At 40.0% G+C, this 23,763-nt stretch overlaps 2 protein-coding genes across 3 annotated transcripts; one reads left to right on the top strand and one right to left on the bottom strand.

The window, feature by feature from the left end:
- Window positions 1-1,592: 1,592 nt before the first annotated feature.
- LOC110060074 (uncharacterized) lies at window positions 1,593-11,784 on the top strand. Of its 2 annotated transcripts, XM_020766830.2 has the most exons (14): window positions 1,593-1,671; window positions 3,985-4,193; window positions 4,414-4,527; window positions 4,867-4,998; window positions 5,103-5,231; window positions 5,664-5,687; window positions 6,560-6,688; window positions 7,127-7,150; window positions 8,034-8,162; window positions 8,453-8,488; window positions 9,512-9,728; window positions 10,581-10,650; window positions 11,172-11,306; window positions 11,644-11,784. In XM_020766830.2, exons 2-14 carry the CDS (start codon window positions 4,001-4,003, stop codon window positions 11,653-11,655), a joined length of 1,344 nt encoding a protein of 447 aa, XP_020622489.2. In that variant the 5' UTR covers window positions 1,593-1,671; window positions 3,985-4,000; the 3' UTR covers window positions 11,656-11,784. The 2 variants fall into 2 exon arrangements, with proteins under 2 accessions (XP_020622489.2, XP_089135713.1); XM_089279587.1 differs by lacking the exons at window positions 5,664-5,687; window positions 6,560-6,688.
- Window positions 11,785-11,982: 198 nt separating this feature from the next.
- LOC110059905 (uncharacterized) lies at window positions 11,983-22,469 on the bottom strand. The gene is made up of 8 exons (XM_089279582.1): window positions 21,606-22,469; window positions 20,287-20,429; window positions 19,655-19,792; window positions 18,766-18,804; window positions 18,208-18,336; window positions 15,478-17,841; window positions 14,033-14,653; window positions 11,983-13,257 (listed from the first exon to the last, which is right to left on the bottom strand). The coding sequence occupies exons 2-8, from the start codon at window positions 20,423-20,425 to the stop codon at window positions 13,073-13,075; spliced, it is 3,615 nt and encodes a 1,204-aa protein (XP_089135708.1). The 5' UTR covers window positions 20,426-20,429; window positions 21,606-22,469; the 3' UTR covers window positions 11,983-13,072.
- Between the last annotated feature and the right edge of the window lie 1,294 nt (window positions 22,470-23,763).

The following is a 23,763-nucleotide window of genomic DNA, read 5'->3' as shown; positions in this document are numbered from 1 at the left end:
TCGGGCTCCTGGGAAATTCAGAATGAATTATACTGTCCAGAGCTGCTCCCGAAAAGTTTAAGAAATAAGCTAGATAGTTCTCCAGTGGTACAATAATTCAACAGAAGATGGGGAAAGGCAAGTCCGGAAAAGAAAACTAAAGCGATGCAATGCCGAAAATCACCATACTTGAAAACACACTCTTCCGAAGTGCGTTATGTTGGCATGACTTGTTCGTCATCTTCCGCCCACAGCCTTAAGTAAGGGAACTCGCTTTTGAGGGTCCCAGCTTGCTGCCGTCACAGTAGAATAATCTTACTATTGTCACTGTAGTTGAAAATATATGGGCTCAGGCGCTCCTGATATGGCTGACTGCTGACGGTCCGCGACAATGCAAAACGTCCGAACTGGAAGATTTTCTTTCTTCAGCATCTTACTGACATTAAAAATTGTCAATGAATAGAATTAAACGAATAGAACCATATTGCACGATTTGTTAAGTCTGTAGTGAAGCCCAATTAAGGAAGTCGCGGCTTTTTAAGTTTACTTATTCTTATTGTATGATTATTCCATATCTTTTAGGCATGACTTGAAAGATTCTCGTTTCTTTATCAAGACTTCTATGATTATCATTTGAACAACAATAAACTTGTCAGCTCGTCATTTGTAACAAAAGACCACTTTTAGTGCTGTGCTAGATTATTAAAAAAAACCCTCAATGTCAACGAAGGCCAACCATATCTTCACAGTCCGTTCAATTCTGTGTACCGTAAAAGATATTTCAGTATGGGAAATTGACAGCTAACACGCTCATTACCCAGAATTTCACTTTCGTCAAGCGAGGCAACATAGATAAACAGTCGGTAATTTTAAACAGTCACCCTGCTAGTTTGAGAGAAGTTCTAAAGATTTCTGTTTACTAGAGTTACGAAAGGAATTTTCTCAATTTGAATTGGCGGCAAAATTTTCTATTATACATCCGAGATAACATTCTGGCGTTAACCAAAACATTTTCTGAAAATAGCTGCATTTGTTTTTGGGACCTATACAAAACTAATAATCAAACACGTAATCAATCGGGAACTGTTCACTGAAAGGTTTAGAAATTAGCTGGATGATTCTCCAATGGCCTAATATATTAGTACAAGGTGGGGAATAGCAAGCCAAGAAGAGAAAACCAAAAGCGAAGCGAAGCCAAAAATAGTCACACTCAAGAGCATAATCTTCTGTACTACCGTTTATGTTATCCTGAAACGCTCATCATCTTCCGCCCACACCCTCGGTAAGGGAGCTTGATCTTCGCACCTTAGTGAAATCCAGAACAAACTATGCCATCAAAACGGCTCACTAAAAATTTGTGAAAATAGCTGGATTGTTCTCCACTGGCCCAATATTTTAGCAAAACGTGTGGAATAGCAGACTAAGAAAAGAAAACAAAAAGTGATGGAAAGCCAAAAATCATTAGAGTTGGGGACAGAGCTCCTTTTAAATCAATGCCTACGTTGACGAAATAACACAGGTAGGGGTTATGGAAAATAGTCCATTGTATGAACTGGTTCAGTGATTTTGTAATACATAAATACCGGCGTGGAGAACAGCAACGTACTAATCCAAACTACACAGGCCGATTCAAGGTTTGGTGAAGTTTACGTGCACTGACTAGGGACATACATCTGGTTGCAGTTTCAAAAGGTAAGTCACTTCTCTTGGGCCTTATTTAGTAAGTGAGCCAAACAGAAAGCTTCTAGACACTAAGCGCTCATTTTTTGTCCAGTCAAGTTCAATTGCAAATCCCAGGTACTGAATTACTTTTACTTGTTAGATTGGTCTTACCTACATATGAATGGTGCAGACCTTTCAGAAATGTCTTTACTTTAAGTGCTAGGCGGCCAAACTTTCAAAGAACAACGAAGACGTTCGTTTTTCCCAGCTAGTAGATAGGTGTTTTTGGCTTTTCTACTGAAAAACTTAAAAATCACGAGCACTAGTCATTGCCGTGCACTGATTTTGTTTAGTGTGTTCCTCGTGTGCAAGTGTCCGTCCGACAACGGTTGTCCACTGTATGGGATTGTCGACTTCCAAACCGTAAATAATTACCTGCTGGTTTGATGTGCACTTTTGGAAACTTTTTGCCATTCCAAGTTGCTTTCTGAAGTGCATATAAGTATAAAGCGCGCGCCCTTTATCGTTTGAGAGCCTCGCCTCACTGCAAACACTTCTCAGTAGCAATATTATTCAGTAATCGTTACTTTGTTTATCGGTTAAGTCTGTACATCACATATATTCCTCAACAATATTCTTGCTTGCAACAGCCGTTTGACGATGCAGAACCTCGATACCAGAGGCTTGTATTTCTTTTATGATTTCGCAAGCATAAAAACTAAACTTTGATGGAAAAAAGTTGGACAATTTAGAACGAAAGCTGCAATGATGTTTTTTTATGTCTGCAGTCGAGCGCAATCCTGAATACGTCATGCTACTTAAGTTTGCTTATTCCTATTGTATGGTTTTTTATATAAATCTTTCTTTTTAGTCATCAATTTATTTATTTTTGTCATTAGTTTCGCTCTACTACTCATAGCTAAACCTAAACCTTGCGAAACGAGGTTGTTAACTGTGACTTGCTTCTCAATTATACGGAGTTCATTAAAATCCACAGTTAAAGATTATACTGCATGCTAATTGGATCGTCCTCTGTTTCTCTTGGTTTACAAATATCACTTGAACAAGTCGCTATTTACAACAGATGATGACTCTGTAGATCGTCTGTCTCAATTTCAAAGGGTCCCACCGCGCACACTGTGATATGCATATTACATTGGATAAACCAACCATTTTCTACGCAGGCCGTTTCATTGTATTTTCCTAACAAGAATGATTGATGTTGTCCGATCTTTCAAATAGAAATGGTGTTTCACTATGGTAGAGACGGAATGCAGCCAGGCTAATCGGGTTGTAATATTTAATTTGAACATTTGTAATCAGAGCTGCAGGGAACAATTCGTGGGACCACGCAGTTCCACAGCCCGATTATAACGCTTCAATTTACACCTTTAATGCATTTTATATCAAACTTTTAAGCGTGGAAAAAGGCTAGGGACGAAACCTTTGGAAAAACTTCTTTTCTTGCAACCAGTCGACTAGAGCGACTCTAAATACGCTTCCCGTACGCTTACCAGAGAAAGGAATGTGTTGTCAGGAGCGACTGTAATGCTCTAGTGATCACTTTGAAGGGAAAACGTCCCTCAGTGTTCACTAAAAGTACATGAAAATTTACTGCATGGTTCATCAATGAAACAACTGCCCAACAGAACGGGAGGAAAATCACATCAAGAAAAAAAAACACAAGACATTATTTCGTAGAATTTATAAAGGCAGTGCATGAATTCAAATGTTAATTTTCAGACTGAGATATTAAATAAAGAACACTGCAGTGGGCGAAATACACAGGCTAATTATTAGTGAAGTTTACAGCGTATGCGGTCTCTTGTCTCTATATATTCGATTTATTTTGCCTTCAGATGCTTCATTTGTCCTGGCTCTATTTTTAATTAGGGGCTGTCTTTTCATCACGTTTTGATATGCAACGTTGCACGCCACTAACTATTAAAAGAACAGCTTTGCAGCAACGTCTTAATGTTCGCCTTCTCCAGCTAACGCCTGTATAGTTTTGTCTTTCAAATGCAACTGACTGTAAAGGAAAATCTGTCCTGACTGTGTGTCGTACATTTCTCGTGTACGCATTTAACTGTTCCCGACGCGAGTCTCCATTCCAAGGGAAGCACCATGCATGCTGAAATATTGAATCAGGTTTTGTCATTCTGGTACCGATTGTTGTCAAAACAACCTGTCAAAACAACTTGACATACCAGTGCGCCTAAAAAGGCCAGAGCCACGATACATGCCTATTTCAGTGTTATTGCTGTTATTATATACCGAAGTGCTCATGTAAAACGTGGTCAGTCATGTATCACCTAAGTTCTAAGTTTATTTTTCGCAAATTAGAGATTTACCAAGAACGATGTACGCCTTCGCTATTGGTTTACTCCTGGTTGCATTTCAAGTCAGCTGTGATGGCGCCCCAGGACGCTTAATTCTAGAGCCAATACCTCATGCGGATGTCTCTGCGGAAGTCTCTCAAGAGATACCTGTGGATGTCTCTCAAGAGAAACCTCCGGAAGTCTCTCAAGAGAAACATTTGGAAAAAAGAGCTGGTAAGTCACCTCCACAATAAACTGAACAAAAAAAAAAAACCAATCTTGTGGATGTTTAGATGGTTTTACTGTTAACTTCTGCGTAACATATATCAGGGTTGTTTTCCTTTGTCATAAGAAAATATCAAGGACACTGTGATGACTACACATTCCTGGGGAATTACACTATTTGTAATGTAGTACATGTATGAGTTGTTTAAACATTTTCACTTAATTCTAGAGCCAATACCTCATGCGGATGTCTCTGCGGAAGTCTCTCAAGAGATACCTGTGGATGTCTCTCAAGAGAAACCTCCGGAAGTCTCTCAAGAGAAACATTTGGAAAAAAGAGCTGGTAAGTCACCTCCACAATAAACTGAACAAAAAAAAAACCAATCTTGTGGATGTTTAGATGGTTTTACTGTTAACTTCTGCGTAACATATATCAGGGTTGTTTTCCTTTGTCATAAGAAAATATCAAGGACACTGTGATGACTACACATTCCTGGGGAATTACACTATTTGTAATGTAGTACATGTATGAGTTGTTTAAACATTTTCACTCAACATTGTGTTAAAGCAAGCAAGTTTGTTTCCAGAAAAGGAATTACCATTATCCCAGTTCCAAAATTGTTTCCTGTTGAAAGTTTGTTCACATTATTGGAAAAATTTATTAAATATATCCAATTTGCAGCTTGCACCGACAAACAAGATCGTGGAAATTGTGAATACTGGAAGAAGAGCGGTTTCTGTCATCGAAGTAGCAAATACTATGCGTATATGCGAGACCACTGCTACGCAACCTGTACTAACTGCAGAAGTACTGGTAAGTAAAATACATGACATATTGTGAATATTCAAATAATGAGTTAGATCCTGTTTTTAGCCCATTGCTTACATTAAACAAATTCAAATATATCCAATTTGCAGGGTGTCGCGCAGACAAACAAGATCGTGGAAATTGTCAGTATTGGAAGAATAGAGGTTTCTGTGATCGAAGTAGCCAATACTATGCGTATATGCAAGACCACTGCTACGCCACCTGTACTAACTGCAACTGTAAGTAAAAATAATACACGATATAATACAGTGAATATCTAAATCATGCAGTTTTTAGCATACTGCGATGATACAGTACTTTGCCACTGGTTCGCACCTTCAGGTAGTAATAAGTCGTTAACTGTTTTGATTCACAAACAACTTCTGCTGTCTTTTGCGCTACACTACAGTTAATTGATATTCCCAGGTTTCCATTAAAATATTTCTCCCAACAAATTGCGCTCAGTGTGTGACGGACAAATTCCCGGAACTCTGTCTTCCCATGTGTAAGATGTTAAAAGTATGCACAACTGAGTGATTGAACCAGGCTTAAATACTTTTGTCTAAATTCAATGTTTTGATCCCGGTTGTGTGGAAGGTGATTTGCTCCTTATGAGAAGTTGAGTGTTCTTAAAATTTAATCAGCTAAAATAGAGTTGATTTGTGTTTCAGCACAATCCACTGCAGCCAATCAAGGTGAGTTCGTAACTAAGATATCAACCACGAGAGATCCTATTATAATTATACTACATTTCTAAACACCGTGAAGAGAGTTGACACTATGGCACTCACCGGAGTACTTTGGACCAGTCTTGACGTGTTTGTAAACGTCACAAGTGTTTCAAAGATATTCTCAAACGATCGAAAGGAGAAAAAGGAGGAATAAAGACGTGAAAATCTCCTAAGATCATAATCCAAACACCCCCACGATCACGATTTTCTTTGTTTAAACGCAATGAATTACTTATAAGTTTAAAATTACACGCTCTAGTTGCTGGTCAGCGGGCTAACATTCGACAAACGATCCAATTTGCTTCTGCGATGAATTTACCTTTGTCAGCTTCAAGTTGATATGTATATAGTAAATGGTTTTAACCCAGGAGTATCAGTCATAGTGCGTATAGTGCCGGTGATCGTCCGGGTGTGGATAGCTCTAAAAAGTCAGCAACAACAATTATTTTCAGGACTACTCTCAGCAGGCCAATCACACTGTACTATTCAGGCTGAAAGTTATCTAAGCAAGCTTTTAACTTGACCGTTGAAAAATCCTTTGATGACATACCGGCTAAGGGAAGCCAACGATTTTGAATTTAATTTCTAGACATCACTCTTTTTATTTTAATTTCTGAGATATTCCAGTTATAAAAACCATAATACAAGTGTACATGCATGTAGTTATGATTTTTAAAACCACTGACATTGTTGCCGGTGTTATACAAACCTTTTAAATTACACGAGCTTTGTGGATGCAATTATATTTACAGAATATATTAAAAAGGTAGCCAGGAATCTGTACAAATCAGAATTTTCTCTTACATTGAACAAATTTAAATACATCCAATTTGCAGGGTGTCGTGCAGACAAACAAGATCGTGGAAATTGTCAGTACTGGAAGAATAGCGGATTCTGTGATCGAAGTAGCCAATACTATGCGTATATGCAAGACCACTGCTACGCCACCTGTACTAACTGCAACTGTAAGTACAATACATGATATACAACAGTGAATATTTAAATCATGCAGTTTTTAGTATACTGCGATGATCCAGTATTTTGCCACTGGTTCGCACCTTCAGGTAGTAGTAAGTCCTTAACTGTTTCGATTCACAAACAACTTCTGCTGTCTTTTGCAACCATGCCACAGCTAACTGATATTCCCAGGTTTCCATTATGATATTTCTCCCAATAAATTGTGCTCAGTGTGCGATGGACTTTAAAAAAAATCGCGGTACTCTGTCGTCCAATGTGTGAGATGTTAAAAGTATGCACAACTGAGTCATTGAACCAGGCTTAAATACTTTTGTCTAAATTCAATGTTTTGAACCCGGTTGTGTGAAGGGTGATTTGCACCTTTTCAGAAGTTGAGTGTCCTAAAAAATTAGTCAGCTAAAATAGAGTTGTTATTTGTGTTTCAGCGCAATCCACTACAGCCAATCAAGGTGAGTTCGTAAATAATGAGTCAACCACGACAGACTGCATTATACTAAATGTACATGTAACTCCAAACACCGAGAAGAGAGTTGACACTATGGCACTCAGCGGAGTACTTTTGACCAGCCTTGATGTATTCGTGAATGTCGCAAGTGTTTGAAGTATATTCTCAAACGATCGAAAGGATTAAACAGAGGAATAAAAACGTGAAAATCTACTAAGATAATAATCCAAACAACCCCACGATCACGATTTTCTTTATTTAATTATAACGCAATGAATTACTAATCAGTTTGAGAATTAAACCCCCGGCCCTAGTTACTAGTCATGAGTGGGCTAACATTCCACACCTAATCCGGCAATTCAAATTTGCTTCAGCGGCGAATTTACCTTTATCAACTTTAAGTTAATATAACAGCACTATAACATAGTAAATGGTTTGAGCCTATGAGTATCAGTAGCTCTTATAGTGTGATCATCCGGATGAGAGTGGTTCTAAAAAAGTGACCAACAACAGTTCTTTTCAGAACTACAATCGGCTTCTGCAGGCCAATCACACTGTACTTGCTATTCAGGCTGATAGTAGGCTAGGCAAGCTTTCAACTTGACCGTTGAAAAATTCCTTGACGACGATTTTGAATTCAATTTCTAAAACATCACACTTTTTATTTTAAGTTTTAAAATATTCCAGTTATAAAAACCATAATGCAAGTGTACATGTAGTTATGATTTTTAAAACCACAGTGTGGCCAGTGTTATACAAACCTTTTAAAATATACAAACTTTGTGGGTGTAATTATATTTACAGAATATACTTAAAAGGTAGCCAGGAATCTGTACAGTCAGAATTTTCTCTTACATTGGACAAATGTAAATACATCCAATTTGCAGGGTGTCGCGCAGACAAACAAGATCGTGGAAATTGTCAGTACTGGAAGAATAGAGGTTTCTGTGATCGAAATAGCAAATACTACGCGTATATGCAAGACCACTGCTACGCCACCTGTAGTAACTGCAAATGTAAGTAGAATGTATGACATACATGTACAACAGTGAATATTTAAATAGTGACCTACACTAAATTACCGCTGTACTTCAGTTGTGTAACAAATCGGCCCGCGTCTAAGTAATAAGTTTCTAATGTTTCGAGTCACAAGCATAACAAGTTCTGTTGTATTTTACAACTAAACGTTATAGCCAATCGATAATCACAGGTTTCCCTTACGAACTTTTCCCTATAATTTGGGCTGAGCGATAAACCAATCAATCGACTATCATCGTTTGAAATTGACACCTGATTTGTGTTGCAGCAACCAAAGGCACTACTGCTACATCGCAACAAGGACGTGAGTTGAAACAAAAATTTCAATACAATATTGATAACTTGGGTATGGTTCTACAGCAGGTTTGGTCTATAAGGCAGGATAGAGCAATTGGAGACGCCTAATCTACAGCAGGGTATCATGAGAATTAAGACGAAATCCGATAGGAAATCGAGTAATTTCAACTTTTTGCGGACAAAAACCTTGTACCAGAATAACTTTAAATATATTTCAGTCCTTTTTGTATTTTCTAAAAGCTTGCGATATGAATATTTGCCTGAAATAACTCCAAAAACAATTTACCTTGGGAAGTCGAGAAAATATATTTCAACGTTTAGAGAAATTGTGCAAACTCGGGTAACATTTCATCATCAGTTACTTTCAAGTGTTTCATATGAACTTCAACATTTGTTTTCGACTTTTGGTGTCGTTAGAAATGATTTCTTTTGAAAAGATATTTAAAACAGTTCAAAAGAAGTTTGCTATACAAAGTATACAATAATGTTGGTACAAAGTTTTTGTCCACTAGTTACTCGAACTTCTGGTGGATTTCCTCTCAACACTTGGAAATGAAACAGAACCTTGATGAAAATGCAATCATCACAAATTCAAAAGCAACTGACTGTGTTGCAATTCTGGGATAAGAAGTGTGTTTTTGGTTTCTAGTCTAGAGTAGGGATAGAAAATGGTTGTTCAACATGGTCTGGTAAACGGTAAAGGTTTCAGAGTCCCAGCGCCAAACACCCGTGACCCGAAACTAAGTCACGCAATAACCTTCTTTTCCAAAAAAAACTTTAACCCCAACCGGGATAGGGGGAAATGCAGAGTCCGTTGTTTGATAGATGTATCATTTGTTAATGTTGCCAAGAGGCTTTGCTTTCCATTTCCTACGTGACTATATCAACTAAACTCAAGTTTGACGATACTGAACGCTAGAATTAATTTTTCCCGCCATCCATCTACGACTGATTCCTTTGCCTTCCTATTGGCTAATCCTTAACATTTAGTCGCGAAATCTGATAATGACGTGTATTTATTTCTAAACAGAAGTGCAAAACGCCTGCTTAAAAGTCCACAATTACTGGCGTGCTCAGCATGGGGCGCCGGCGCTGGTCTGGGATGCCACATTGGCTCAACATGCTCAGGCCTGGGCTAATCGCCTGGCGGCCACAAACACGTTTGAACATGCAAAGAACACTGGTGAAGGAGAAAACCTTTTCAAATCCGGTGGAGACGCGTCATACAAAGAAGCAGTGGACGCTTGGTAAGTGCCTTGCATAATCTAACTAATCTTAGGCTCTTCACATCTAGTACCTGAGCTCTGGTGCCTAGGCGCCTGTGCAAAATAGTTTTGTGTTTAGACACTGGGTACGAATACTCCAAATACCAAAGTACCATTAAGTACCCGAGTACAAGGTCGAGACCTCGCACCTGGGCGCGGGAATTTTCCCTTGTTCTAGTGTGAGTACTTCCAGTCAGTTGGAAAAAGTCTGTTCACATCTGTGCTCAGCAATGAGAATCGTACTCCTCCTTGCTCGGACACCAAGTATAAACATAGCTCTAATATGATTCGTTAACATAGAGCCAGTCTCTGGGCACGAAATAAAGATTGTTGTTTGTTGTTGTTGTTTGTTTGAGCCGAGCCATTCGTTTGGCTCGCCAAAAGTAACTGTGTATTTACTTTGCTTTTACAATGTTCTTTATTCCGTAATTGGTTACAAAAATTACAGTACATTAACGGAGCTCAGTCATGGTATTTTGAATTATTTTGGCCACGCACAAAATTAACTTTCAATTGAACGAAACCTGAAAATAGTACTTTACTAAGATAGAAAAACACCAAACAGATAATATAATAAGAAACCATAAAGGAACATGTATGGTTAAGGATGGAGGAGACTGACACGGATCAGAAACAACGAACTTGAAAAACTTAGGCCAAACTTTTCAAGATGTACAAACCGTGACGTGGCTCCTTTAACATCTTAGATCAAAGTGAAGAAACATGTTGAGCCTGAAAAGGGATCAGAGGGTCGCAGTTGAAATCTCAGGAATGTCGGGATATATACACCTGAAATAATACATAAACTGGTTTTCTGTTCTCCGCTTAATTAAGGTATAATGAAGAAAAACTGTACAATTACAACCATCCTGGATTTAGTATGGCCACCGGCCATTTTACGCAGGTGAGCTTGTGTATTTCTCGCTCATTTCAAAATCAATTATTGACCATATTGTATTGGAAGCAGCTTGAAAAATAGCTACCGATAATTTAACATAAATGAAGGATGTCTGGTTGGTGAAGTACATTAAAAAAAACTGCATGGATGAATGCGTAATTCGCTGCATTTAAAGCCGAGAATGCGCTGAAATTATCAGTTCAACCTGGAATGCGAACAACATATTTTTTTTTTAAAAGAAGCAACGGATTCGGCAAATCCTCAACCCTCAAGCATTAAGTCAGTTATTTCATTTATGACACTAAATGTGAAGTCAACAGCTGATCAATGTTAAGGCGTAATTTGCAAAAAACCTTGAGTTGTTTCAAGACTAAATATATAGCTTTATATGAGCAAAGATATAAAACACCATGAATAAAATGAAATTCAGAACAGTTTCATCTAAACTGCAAGCATGAAACAACGCAGTCGATTACGATCTCGCGCTAACTGTACTTGTGCTTAATTTTAAACGTTTTTATTGGCAGGTGGTTTGGAAGGGCACCACTAAATTGGGATGTGCTATTCAGAAAAGAGGACGGGAAACCTACATAGTGGCACGCTATTCCCCGCCAGGAAACGTTGTAGGCACTGGCACGTTCGCAAAAAACGTGGGACGAAAGGTACATTTTAACTTGATATAACAGTGATGAACTCGCTTATCTTAGCTGACATTGCACTTGCACTTACTGAGGTCTATTAAGGTCGATGATATCAAATCGGATAAACAGAAAACTACCTTAGAATGAGCTACAAAGGAAACCTTTTGTACAGTTAAGCTTTAGAACCCTAAAATGAACTGAAAGACGAGAGAAAGAGTTGTTTTGTAGTATTTGCCTATCCAAAGTGATTTAGCAACAATCGTGGCTTGACACTAAGTCACAAATTATATTGATAAACTATAAACTTACACATAATGATGATGACAGTAAAATGATATGTTTTATTCTCAATTTTTAGAATAGTGGTTGACCTGAGAGGACGCAATGACGAAATGCGCCCGATCGACTGTGATCATTGGACACAGAAGGGCGGAAGCAATTTTTTATATTGTCAGTAGATGTAGACAAAAAGTTCAATAAAATCTGAGGGTAAAATTGACCAAGCATTGCTTCTTTATTATTAAAAGAAAACGTTTTGCCTCTAAAAGGCATATGAGTTAGGAACGAAAAACGAAAGGCGGGTCAGAAAATTGAGGCAAAACTGGAGAAAAGGGGTGGGGGGGGGGGGGGTGTTAAAGAGAGCCTGTGAATCAGTTGAGACTACCACCCCACTGATATCATCCCTGAGTCATATCACTCAATGTTGCCAAGTTTAATTATGCGATAACAATAAGGACCACTTATTACTTGTTCGTCGTTTCCACAAAACAAGTATCTTTGTACTCTAAATACCTTCTTTAATGTCGAGCAATAGCGCTGACTGTAGCCCCACTATCCGGTAACACCGTGACGCTGGCGCCATTAATTAGCACTACAATCAACACTGGCAATCTGTACTTATGTTTTAACAACTTACAGACTAGAGGAGGCTAGTATATCTACTTCAGGTGAGCTGGGCCTGGTTGTTGGAGGACTAATCAGCTTTGTATCTTTTCGTTGAGATTTTCTGCTTATATTGTTTGTCTTTCAGTTTTGAATTTGAATAATCACAAACTAAACTAAACATAAGCACTGAAAAACAATTTTATACAAGAAAATTTAATACCTCGGTTAAATTTTAATACTGGGTTAACCTAATCAGACTTTAAACAACCCGGCCCTTGGCATGTCATCTCACTTTCCCTTTTCTTCATAGTTCCTGGGGTAATGGGTCTTGAGTAAATCTACATGTATTACTTTTGCTGCTTAATGAAGACTGTCCTAGGGTGTTTTTTTTTTCGTTTTCCAAGTTACGCTTCTTCTCTGCTTATTCTTCCCTATATTTCTTTCAAAGCTTTAATTTTGTTTTATTTAGTTTTAATATACCTCCCTTTCTGACTCGATTAGCCTTTGCTAGCAGATTTATTATTGTTACAGTTTCCCAATTTCGGTACATCAACAAATTATATATGGGTTATTGACCAAGCTTATTCGGTCAAGATGGCTGGATATTGGCCAAGTTCTTTTTTGCGTGTTTATGGACCGAGACAGAGTCGAGGTCCATAAACTCGCAAAAAAAGAACGAGGCCAATATCCAGTCATCTCGACCGAATAAGCTTGGTCAATAAAGGATTTATTATATGGCTTTCGGGGAAATTTTTCTTTCGGGACACAGCGAGTAGTCCCGAGAAGGCAAGATAGCTCCATCCTGCCCGCTCAGGTAGCCAATCACAGTGCAGGATTTGAGTCATCTTGCTCGCTCACGGAGCTAGCCATATAATAAATCGCATTATTTATTTAGTATTTATTCAATTGATCGTGACAGTGCTGATATCGCTTGTCATGAAAGTAACAAATTCATAATTTCCAGTATCAGCTGTTCTCGGATCGACGATGTTATTTCCCGCCTGGTCGCGTTGTGTGACACGGGTTTGGCCAGGCTTGTGAGACCACAGTCCACCCTGATCCAAACGGCACCAGTGGAAATCGACACCTGAGGAAGAGAAAAAGAAAACTAGTAACTACCAAAAATATAATGTAACTTTTTCCATACCAAATTTTGGACTCTATAGTCTTGAAATTCGGACGTGTTCGGGCCCGAAAGCGGACTCGGAAAGGCCCCAAGCACAATGTTTTCGGTTCGGCTCATTATGCACAAAGATTTCGGCCCTAATCTGCTGTCGGTTGGTCTTTTCTCTTAAGGTCGATCAGAGGAGTGTTTATCGGTGAGCACAAAAGCAGAAAGGCGGTATGGACCCATGTATCATACCCATTCCTTCTAGTCTAGAGCGTCTCGCCGCATAATCCCTGCTTGATTTCCAGATGAAAACAGACTGCCAGCAGCCTATTTCGCCGTGTGAAGGCCGCTTAACTTCTTTTTTCACTCCACCGTATCGACAGCTTTCAGCTTATATTTTTGAGGACGAAACTAGATAAATACGTTTATGTGTAAGTGGGATGGCATAGTTTCTTTTCAAACGACGCTATTTCCAGTGGGGGCTGGGACAACAGTTGCCGGACTTTCCAAAAAAAAAAAAGAGTACAGCTGAGTTCGCGTTTTTAGTCTAAGTTTTTAAAATTTCCCATTGAGAATTTCTGTTCCTTTTGATTTTTCTATAGGATCTCGGGTTTACCGGGTACTCCATACAATTGCTTTGTCCTTGAATGGAGTCAACTGAAGACTGAGAAACGACTCCAGTTTAAGATATTTTTTTAAGATCCGCATAGTGGAACACATTTTTATTAATCAGAAGACTAGCTGTACTAACCTGGATCTACAAACAGTGCCACCAGGTGCCGTGGTCCCACAGGGGCTTCCGGGACAGGGTCTGCTGGAGAAGGAGGGGGCATCAGAACCTCCAAACCATCACCCATCGCAGCAGTTCCCACAGAGAAACCATTCAGCAAGGCAAAGATTTGTCCGCTTCCTCTACCAGGCTGTGCAACGGTATTCGTGATTTGTAGATTTGCATAGTTGTAGCAGTTGTTTTTCCGTCGAATGTTGGGGACGTTATTCCACAAGAATGGGCCAAATGGTGGTGCGAGTCGTTTACGTCGTTTACGTCTCGATGTAATGCATACGTCCAATACGTTGCCAATTTCACTGGAGACTCTCTCGAGTAAGGGGCTTGGTAATGTACCACTTGGCATGGTCTGGAGCAGAAGCTGTTGTAGTCGCACAAGCTCACTCTCACTACCCACAATGAGTAGCTCCGCTACAGCGTCCTCTACTAAGAAACCTTTGTATCCCAGTTTTGCAGGTATGCAACTTGAACTGACGCCAATATTTTGGATTGACTGATAATCTGAGTCATTGAAAGCAGACAGATCAACTCGCCACTGTGGATCAGGACGGCCAGAAAAAACTACCAAGGTTATAAGTACGGATGCTGCAACGCAAATTATAGAACAATTTTCTGATAAATATCAGCGACATTGTAAGTGTTGTTTGATTCTATGTGTGACCTTTTTAAAAAATGTAGGGATTTTAACAGAAGTTTAATTTGGAGGGAGACAGTTATGAAAGACCAGATTCTCTTATATATCCTCGACTAGCGTCATAATTCTTGGTTTGGAAGCTGGAGGAAATTAAACAGCGTATTCGTATTCGCACTATTTTAACAGAATCAATTAAAAACAAACATTTACTTCATTGACATAACTTTATTTGAACAACACGAACTTAAAACTGTTGTACATTTTAAAAACTTCGATCCTCGCCCATGCACAGAAGTTTTCTAATGCGTTAACTCACAAAAGATGACACATAAATTAATAAAAAAAACCTTGGATGCGTCTTTTCTATTAGTAAAATTTATTTTATTGGGTAAGGTCAGCCGATTCCCAAAAGTAGCCTTTCGATGTAAATGGTTTTGACGGCAACGTGTTGTGACTGCAACCTATAAGCTATAAACTGCAACCTTTAAACTGCACGCGATACGTGTGAAAGGAATAAAGAACACGAAGAGATACGTATTAATTAAATGTGATTTTATTTATTCTACTCCTCTCGTCTGTGCCAACGATTTCTTTCTCAAGCAAAGTGTTAACCGTTCGATTTTTATCTATTTTTCATTCATGATTTTCATACGTATATATATGAATATATTTTCTATTGTTCAGACAACTATTTTTGGCTTTAGTGAGAGTCAACTTATGAGGTCTTTCTTTGAAAGAATGCTGTAGTTGATCATCACAACTTACGTTGTCTTACCTGCTGTGGTCGGGATCATGGTCGTCTGACCCTCAGTTGCAGGAGCCGTAGTCGTCTGGCCTTCAGTTGTAGGGGCGCCCATAGTCATCTGGCCTTCAGTTGTAGGAGCGGCCATAGTCGTCTGGCCTTCAGTTGTAGGGGCACCCGTGGTCGTCTCCCCTTCAGTTGTAGGGGCACCCATAGTCGTCTGCCCTTCAGTTGTAGGGGCGCCCGTAGTCGCCTGGCCTTCAGTTGTAGGGGCACCCATGGTCGTCTGGCCTTCAGTTGTAGGGGCACCCATGGTCGTCTCCCCTTCAGTTGTAGGAGTACCCATAGTCGTCTGACCATCAGTTGTAGGGGCACCCATAGTCGTCTGACCTTCAGCTGTAGGGGCGGCCATAGTCGTCTGGCCTTCAGTTAAAGGTGCACCCATAGTTGTCTCGCGTTCAGTTGTAGGAGCACCCAGAGTCGTCTGGCCCTCAGTTGTAGGGGTACCCATAGTCGTCTGGCCTTCAGTTGTAGGGGCACCCATGGTCGTCTGCCCTTCAGTTGTAGGGGCACCCATAGTCGTCTGGCCCTCAGTTGTAGGGGTACCCATAGTCGTCTGGCCTTCAGTTGTAGCGGCGCCCATAGTCGTCTGCCTTTCAGTTGTAGGGGCGCCCATAGTCCCCTGGCCTTCAGTTGTAGAGGCACCCATAGTCGTCTGCCCTTCAGTTGTAGGGGCACCCAGGGTCGTCTCCCCTTCAGTTGTAGGAGCACCCATAGTCGTCTGGCCTTCAGTTGTAGGGGCACCCATGGTCGTCTCCCCTTCAGTTGTAGAGGCACCCATAGTCGTCTGGCCTTCGGTTGTAGGGGCACCCATAGTCGTCTGACCTTCAGTTGTAGGAGTACCCATAGTCGTCTGACCTTCAGTTGTAGGGGCACCCATAGTCGTCTGGCCTTCATTTGAAGGTGCACCCATAGTTGTCTCGCGTTCAGTCGTAGGAGCACCCATAGTCGTCTGGCCTTCGGTTGTAGGGGCACCCATAGTCGTCTGACCTTCAGTTGTAGGAGTACCCATAGTCGTCTGACCTTCAGTTGTAGGAGCACCCATAGTCGTCTGGCCTTCAGTTGAAGGTGCACCCATAGTTGTCTCGTGTTCAGTTGTAGGAGCACCCAGAGTCGTCTGGCCCTCAGTTGTAGGGGTACCCATAGTCGTCTGGCCTTCAGTTGTAGCGGCGCCCATAGTCGTCTGCCTTTCAGTTGTAGGGGCACCCATAGTCGTCTGACCTTCAGTTGAAGGTGCACCCATAGTTGTCTCGTGTTCAGTTGTAGGAGCACCCACAGTCGACTGACCTTCAGTTGTAGGAACACCCAGAGTCGTCTGGCCTTCAGTCGTAGGGGCACCCATGGTCGTCTGCCCTTCAGTTGTAGGGGTGCCCATAGTTGTCTGGCCTTCAGTTGTAGGGGTGCCCATAGTCGTCTGGCCTTCAGTTGTAGGGGCACTCATAGTCGTCTGCCCCTCAGTTGTAGGGGCACCCATGGTCGTCTGCCCTTCAGTTGTAGGGGTACCCATGGTCGTCTGCCCTTCAGTTGTAGGGGTGCCCATAGTCGTCTGGCCTTCAGTTGTAGGGGTGCCCATAGTTGTCTGGCCTTCAGTTGTAGGGGCACTCATAGTCGTCTGCCCCTCAGTTGTAGGGGCACCCATGGTCGTCTGCCCTTCAGTTGTAGGGGCACCCATGGTCGTCTGCCCTTCAGTTGTAGGGGTACCCATAGTCGTCTGGCCTTCAGTTGTAGGGGTGCCCATAGTCGTCTGGCCTTCAGTTGTAGGGGCACTCATAGTCGTCTGCCCCTCAGTTGTAGGGGCACCCATGGTCGTCTGCCCTTCAGTTGTAGGGGCACCCATCGTCGTCTGCCCTTCAGTTGTAGGGGTACCCATGGTCGTCTGCCCTTCAGTTGTAGGGGTACCCATAGTCGTCTGCCCTTCAGTTGTAGGGGTACCCATGGTCGTCTGCCCTTCAGTTGTAGGGGCACCCATAGTCGTCTGCCCTTCAGTTGTAGGGGTACCCATGGTCGTCTGCCCTTCAGTTGTAGGGGCACCCATAGTCGTCTGCCCTTCAGTTGTAGGGGTACCCATAGTCGTCTGCCCTTCAGTTGTAGGGGTACCCATGGTCGTCTGCCCTTCAGTTGTAGGGGCACCCATAGTCGTCTGCCCTTCAGTTGTAGGGGTACCCATGGTCGTCTGCCCTTCAGTTGTAGGGGTGCTCATAGTTGTCTGGCCTTCAGTTGTAGAGGCGCCCATAGTCGTCTGGCCTTCAGTTGTAGGAGCACTCATAGTCGTCTGCCCTTCAGTTGTAGGGCCTAAAGTCGTTTCGCCTACAGTCATTGGGGCCATTGTGGTCGGAGCTAAGTTTTTTAAGGATAAAATAGAAACATTATTATCATTATTGTTACCGTCATAATGATATGGAATATTTTAGCAACGTAAGAGAACCAGAGTCCTTGTCGTACATATATTCTGCAGATACTTTGTAAATTTTACCCACCAAAAGATATAACTTCTTATAGCATTTCAGTTTATGAATTCTGCAGACCTAGCCCTACAAAGAATAGGACAGAACGGCTGGCCGACAATCGTACGAAGGGATGGGAGAGTGCATTGTGAAAGGAGAGTTCCAATAGCAGTTGTAGTAAGTGGTTATTCTCAGATTTAACATGTGCAATTACAAAACAACTACTTCCTCTTCAAACAGTTATCGATATTTGACTTACGCACGCACTCCCCACAAGTTGCGTTGCAGTTTTGAATCATGAAGTCAAAAAATGTGCTGCCAACTTCAAGATCACAGAAGCCAAGTGCTTTATAACCTGCACAACTTGAAGAGATGTCAGCGCTGCATACTGAGGAAACAAAGGTAAAAAGAAATTTCGTTTAATTGTGGCACTTTGTAAATTAAACCAACTTTGTGTTTGCGAAAGATACTGGTTAGTATGGAACAACTACCTTATGATATTTTATTTTGACACCTGTGGTGCTTATCTGATGACATGTGGTACTTTTCTCATAAGTTGAATGAATAAATGAGTGAATGTATAAATGAATGAATGAATGTCATCCATAAATTTGCGCTTCATTGTGCAATGTGATAATCCAAGTTTCTTCAAATGTGCACAATTTGGATTCACTCTTTAAACCACATTAATCTAAGTGGTTTAGAATATTCAATTTAGTCGTTACCTCATTAACAAAAAATAAAACTGAGCATATACAAACTATTAAATGCAATATTAATGTAGTAGAAATCAATAAAAAACTATGCAATAACTCACTCAGTGGAGCAGTCGGTGGGGGTAACGTCGTTGGTGGCACTAAAAGAAAGACATTAAAGAAAGAAATGCTCAGTTTTGTCAGGAGTGGTCGATGAGTGGATCCACGGTAGTTTGGAGATCTCCCCAATTTTTCATAATAATCTCTGCAGCTCTGCAAATAAGATAAAGGAGGTTTCGCACTGCCTTTTATAAAAGCTAAAAGTGATTGAAAACGTTCTTAAATTTGTGTGCTGTAATTTAACGTATTTGATGCACATTGACTTCACGAGTGAATCAAAATAAAAATTAGTCGGGGGAGGAGAAAACAAAAGAAGCCTGTGATGGTATTTACTTCTCTTCCACCTTATTCCTGGTCTGTCTTCCCTCTTCTCATTCTCTGCCCGATAAGATGAGTATTAAGTTTACAATATGTAAAACAAAATAATTAAAGAAAAGTCTACTGGGAGAGGGACATGCTGTAGACATTCCGATTTAGAATTAGTCAATCAGTTCGCGTGTTAGTATGTCTGCAAAACAAATGAAGTAATCTTATATAGTATCCCCGACACTCAAAATGACGAAAATAGTTGAAATGGTATCTTTGACTTTCCTATGGAAGACACAAATTACGGCTAATTCTGAAAGTTGCTTGTATGAAAAAATATATATAGGGCTGGGTAACTGAACACAGTTTTTAGATAACATACGTATTGCCCTTCACCTTTTATTTCCGGTTTACTTGAATCACGCATGACTTTCAATTCCCCTAATTCCGGTAAGCTGGACACGCACGCAACCCTTTACACACGCGTAAACTCTTGCACCTCGCGCGCCTCTCGCAGTTCATAGAGCGCGCGCACGGTTAAAGACTCTTTCGAGTGTTGTTCTTTAAATTTTTTATTCCACTTACGTTGGCACTTTCCACAGGTAAAAAGACAATTTGCCTCCTCGATAATACGAGATATTGTTGGGTCACGGCTGTCACAAAAACCAAGAGCCCTATATCCACCACAACTGGGAGAAGCGTTCTGCTGCTCTGTCGTGCAAACTGAGGAGTAAATATCACAACCGCGATCAGTGAAAAAACAACTTAAAGTGATAAAGTAGAATGCAAATTAGCGGATATAACCTGACGCACAATATATCCAACAGATATATGTGATAATGATCTTTAGCACAGTATTTAGATCAGTGCAGGAATTGGCACTCAGTGAGCCAACATCACCCCACAAAAACAAATAGTGATTATAGAAACTCACTTAGAAGACCTAGTGCAACAGTTGCCGCTATAAACGAAAGAGATCAATCAGAATAAGTTATGATTTTTTTTTTCATTGAGACAAAGATAGAGTGGACGATGACAAAATTTGCGAAAGAATGGACGAGAACCGTTGAAACTAAAAGCTAAAAACGGTCCGCAAAAATTAAGATTGAATTTCTTTTTGAAACCAAAATACAGTAGATAATGGAAGGAAATTGCAAAATGGATACAAGTACGGGGATAAAATCATACACATAAGAGCCCATTTGAAACTTTAATACCTTGCAATTGACGTTTTTCAACATGATATTTGCCCAAAGGTATCTCGGCAAGTTCAAGCTCTGGAAAGAGGCTCCATGAGGCGCCACCACAAGCTACTTGGGATGCCACAAGGAGAAAAACAACAAAGCAGAACGACATTTTCCTGTGTTAAAATTGAAATAGAGAGAACAAGTCAGGGTCTAGAAATATATTATAACCATTAAGCAGTTAAACTGTTCTGTTAATCGATTTATAGTGGTACAGAAGAAAATTCATTACCACACTTCCAATGAATTTTAAGAACATATTATTCTCACGAACAGAAAGTTAAAGTAGAATTTATTTATTGTTTTTTTTAATCTATTTATTTTATTCATTTATTTAATACTTTAAGTCTCATCATAATATCAACATATCATCAAGCAAACAGGCGACGAGAATAAATAAATAATCGTCAGCTATTGCCTTGAACATTATACTGTATTCTCAGAACTGACATATACAAGAAACGCATCACTGACAGTAAGGAAATATTTTGATCTTGGGACTGACACAGTTAACCTCTCGTGGAGGGCTCTTTAATCGAATGAAAATGACGCAAAAATAAGTATATAACCCTTTTTAGAAGGTTAATATGAGAGTTCTAAGATTTAAAGTCACGTAGTATGTTGCAGGTTGAACTTCAGAATAGCTTACTGCCCATTTCTTTTCAACCGGCCAGGGTGTAACTAAACGAACACTTAGAAATGTTAATCTGCCGCAGTCTTCGATTAATAAAAACCTGTTCTGCTCGATTCAGTATTGTCCGACATTTGATGCTCAACAAGTGATGGACCGTTGCTGATATCCACAGACATTAACACCACTGAGTCTAATTTGCGAACAACAGGCCCAGTAAGATAATTAAGACTGATATCGCGAATAAACTATGATCTTCTTGGCTTCTTACTTGGAAGCAGTAACTACATACAAGTAGTTAAAAGACTGCACACTTTTGATGTTCTCAAGATTATAAAAGACAATCGGACCCTAACATCTTTTGGGTTGGGGTGGAAGGCAAAGCACTGATTTCGTCGACCATTTCCTTTTATAGATTTATCTTCAACTTTCTTTTTTTAAGATATATAACAGTCTTCTAATTTCTGCATATCTTGTCTTTACCTACATGTACTGTAAATGTATTTTGTAATGAAATGCGATCGAAACACTCTAACAATGTCATCTGTGTATAGTTATGTGACGTCAGCCGATTGGAGTCTTCAGCTGTTACGTCAGCTCGTAAAAACTGAAAGTTTAAAAAGTCTAGCTGGTGTCCAAAAAAATATAACACACTCAGTACCTGTGAAACCCTTGTAGGTGTCAGGCTTTCCAACATCAGCTCCCTCTGCAAAGCTGGCGTGAAATGACAATACTCAAAAGTTATATGAGTCTTATGTAGGCTGTTATGATTGCAGACCAGGCTAGAAACGTGTCGCGTCATTTTGGCGGCGTAGACAAAACGTATGACTTATAGTGGACCTTACAGAGGACCGATTATTCAGTCCTGCATGTCCAGCATTTCATGTTTAAAAACACGACAGAACGATCAGTCTTTGACCTTGGAAACGTATCGTTTTCTTTCTGACGGTCCATAGTTGAACACAGTCCGTGGTCGATTGTTTTCCTTCCCTCCTCATGTTCCTTTTGTCTCCTCCGTTTTCGCATTCACTAGATCGGACCAACATAAACCAAATCGTAAACACTCTTTTTCCTTGGCCATCGCAGCTTTAGAAGAAACAAAACACAAACCGCGGTGATAAACATGGAACCAAACCGTATGTTAAACAAAGTTAATTTCCTTGACGTTTCGTATGTACAACATACATCTTCAGAAGTGATCGTTAACTAGATTACAATCGAAATTTAAACGCGAAGAAAAAGAAAAAGACTGGTATCTAATAATATGTAACAAGACTAATAGTTAATAACAAACAGATGAGTCTGCGGGAGAGAAAAAAAAAATTACCATAATAATAATAACAATACAAAATGTTAGTAAAGAAAAAGTTTTTCACTGCCAACGTTTTCATTCAAGGCTGGCTTTAAATCACGAATTAACAATGTTTCCTTAATTTTACAATGTATATCTGACCTACCAGTTGCTAAGATATCAAAATTGTCCCATTTAATATTATGACCCGTGGAAGTAACGTGATCCGCAATGACTGAGGTGTGACCGCTTTTAGCGAGGGCCTAAATATTGTATTGTCATTATTATTATGGTAATTTTTTTTTTCTCTCCTGCAGACTCATCTGTTTGTTATTAACTATTAGTCTTGTTACATATTATTAGATACCAGTCTTTTTCTTTTTCTTCGCGTTTAAATTTCGATTGTAATCTAGTTAACGATCACTTCTGAAGATGTATGTTGTACATACGAAACGTCAAGGAAATTAACTTTGTTTAACATGCGTTTTGGTTCCATGTTTATCACCGCGGTTTGTGTTTTGTTTCTTCAACATAAACCAACGCACGTTTTCTTTTAACGTTAAGTCTGAGAAAGAGAGAACGAGAGAGTGCCAGTGCTAACATATATTGCCATAACACCTCTGCTTGGATTTTACGAGTTCCCTCTCCTGTTCTTCAGCCAAGTCTCTACTTGTTTTCCAAAATCTCCTCATCGATGGATGAACGTCCGTAAGTTCTATGCTTTGTGACTGAACGTTTTTAAGCTGTTTTGTTCGCCGTTGCTTTTCTTCAATTTTACTCTCTGTACAAACTTTCTCGGCTGTTGGGGTTTGCAAGGCAAATGTTTCCTATGTAATCATTCAGGGTTTAAGGGTGGCAGTCCGCCGAAGGTTGAGCTTACCACGCATTCTGAACCATTCTCTCTGCATGTGTAGCGTGGAGTCTCCAAATGTCAAAGGAGCAAGATGGTTTGTCTTATTAAATATTTGGACAAGGCTGATTATTTATATTTGTTTCTATCATAGTTGTAATAGTCATCGATATAGATCATTTAGGTTTCCAATCAGTTTTGATTGTTACCAGGCTTTAATTATATCATTAAGGTTATTCCACAGTATTGCATTGCGCATCCCTACTGCGCATAATTTCACGCGTGATTAGTGCGCCCGCATTAAAAAATGGCAGCTTTTTCTTTACAGCTGGACCTCGCCATAGTTAAATCGTCATTTTCTTGCAAAGGAGTATGGTGACCTATCATTTTTTTTCTGTTGTTTAGCATTGACTAATAAATTTCTCTGTGTAAAATAAATATGGACCAATTCTCAGTGTAGTACAAAAAGTAATCGTCGGAAACGTGAATTTAGCAAGCAATCGTGACAACAATCATGGTGCTATTATAAGGATTTATATGGGTATAAACAAGGTGCTGTTGCTCCTGAAAGAAAAAGGGGACCCCTCATTTTTATTTCAAAATTTAAGTTCCTGTAATATAAACAATCAATAGGCAAAGTTTCACAAAAATCTCAGTGCAGGTTCTATTTCAGTGGAA

Source organism: Orbicella faveolata, unplaced genomic scaffold (genome assembly GCF_042242905.1).
Source record: "Orbicella faveolata isolate gen_17 unplaced genomic scaffold, um_ofav_v1 contig_47, whole genome shotgun sequence".
Lineage (NCBI taxonomy): Eukaryota > Metazoa > Cnidaria > Anthozoa > Scleractinia > Merulinidae > Orbicella > Orbicella faveolata.
Note: the sequence above shows the minus strand (reverse complement) of the source record. Positions and strands in the feature narration are given on the sequence as shown.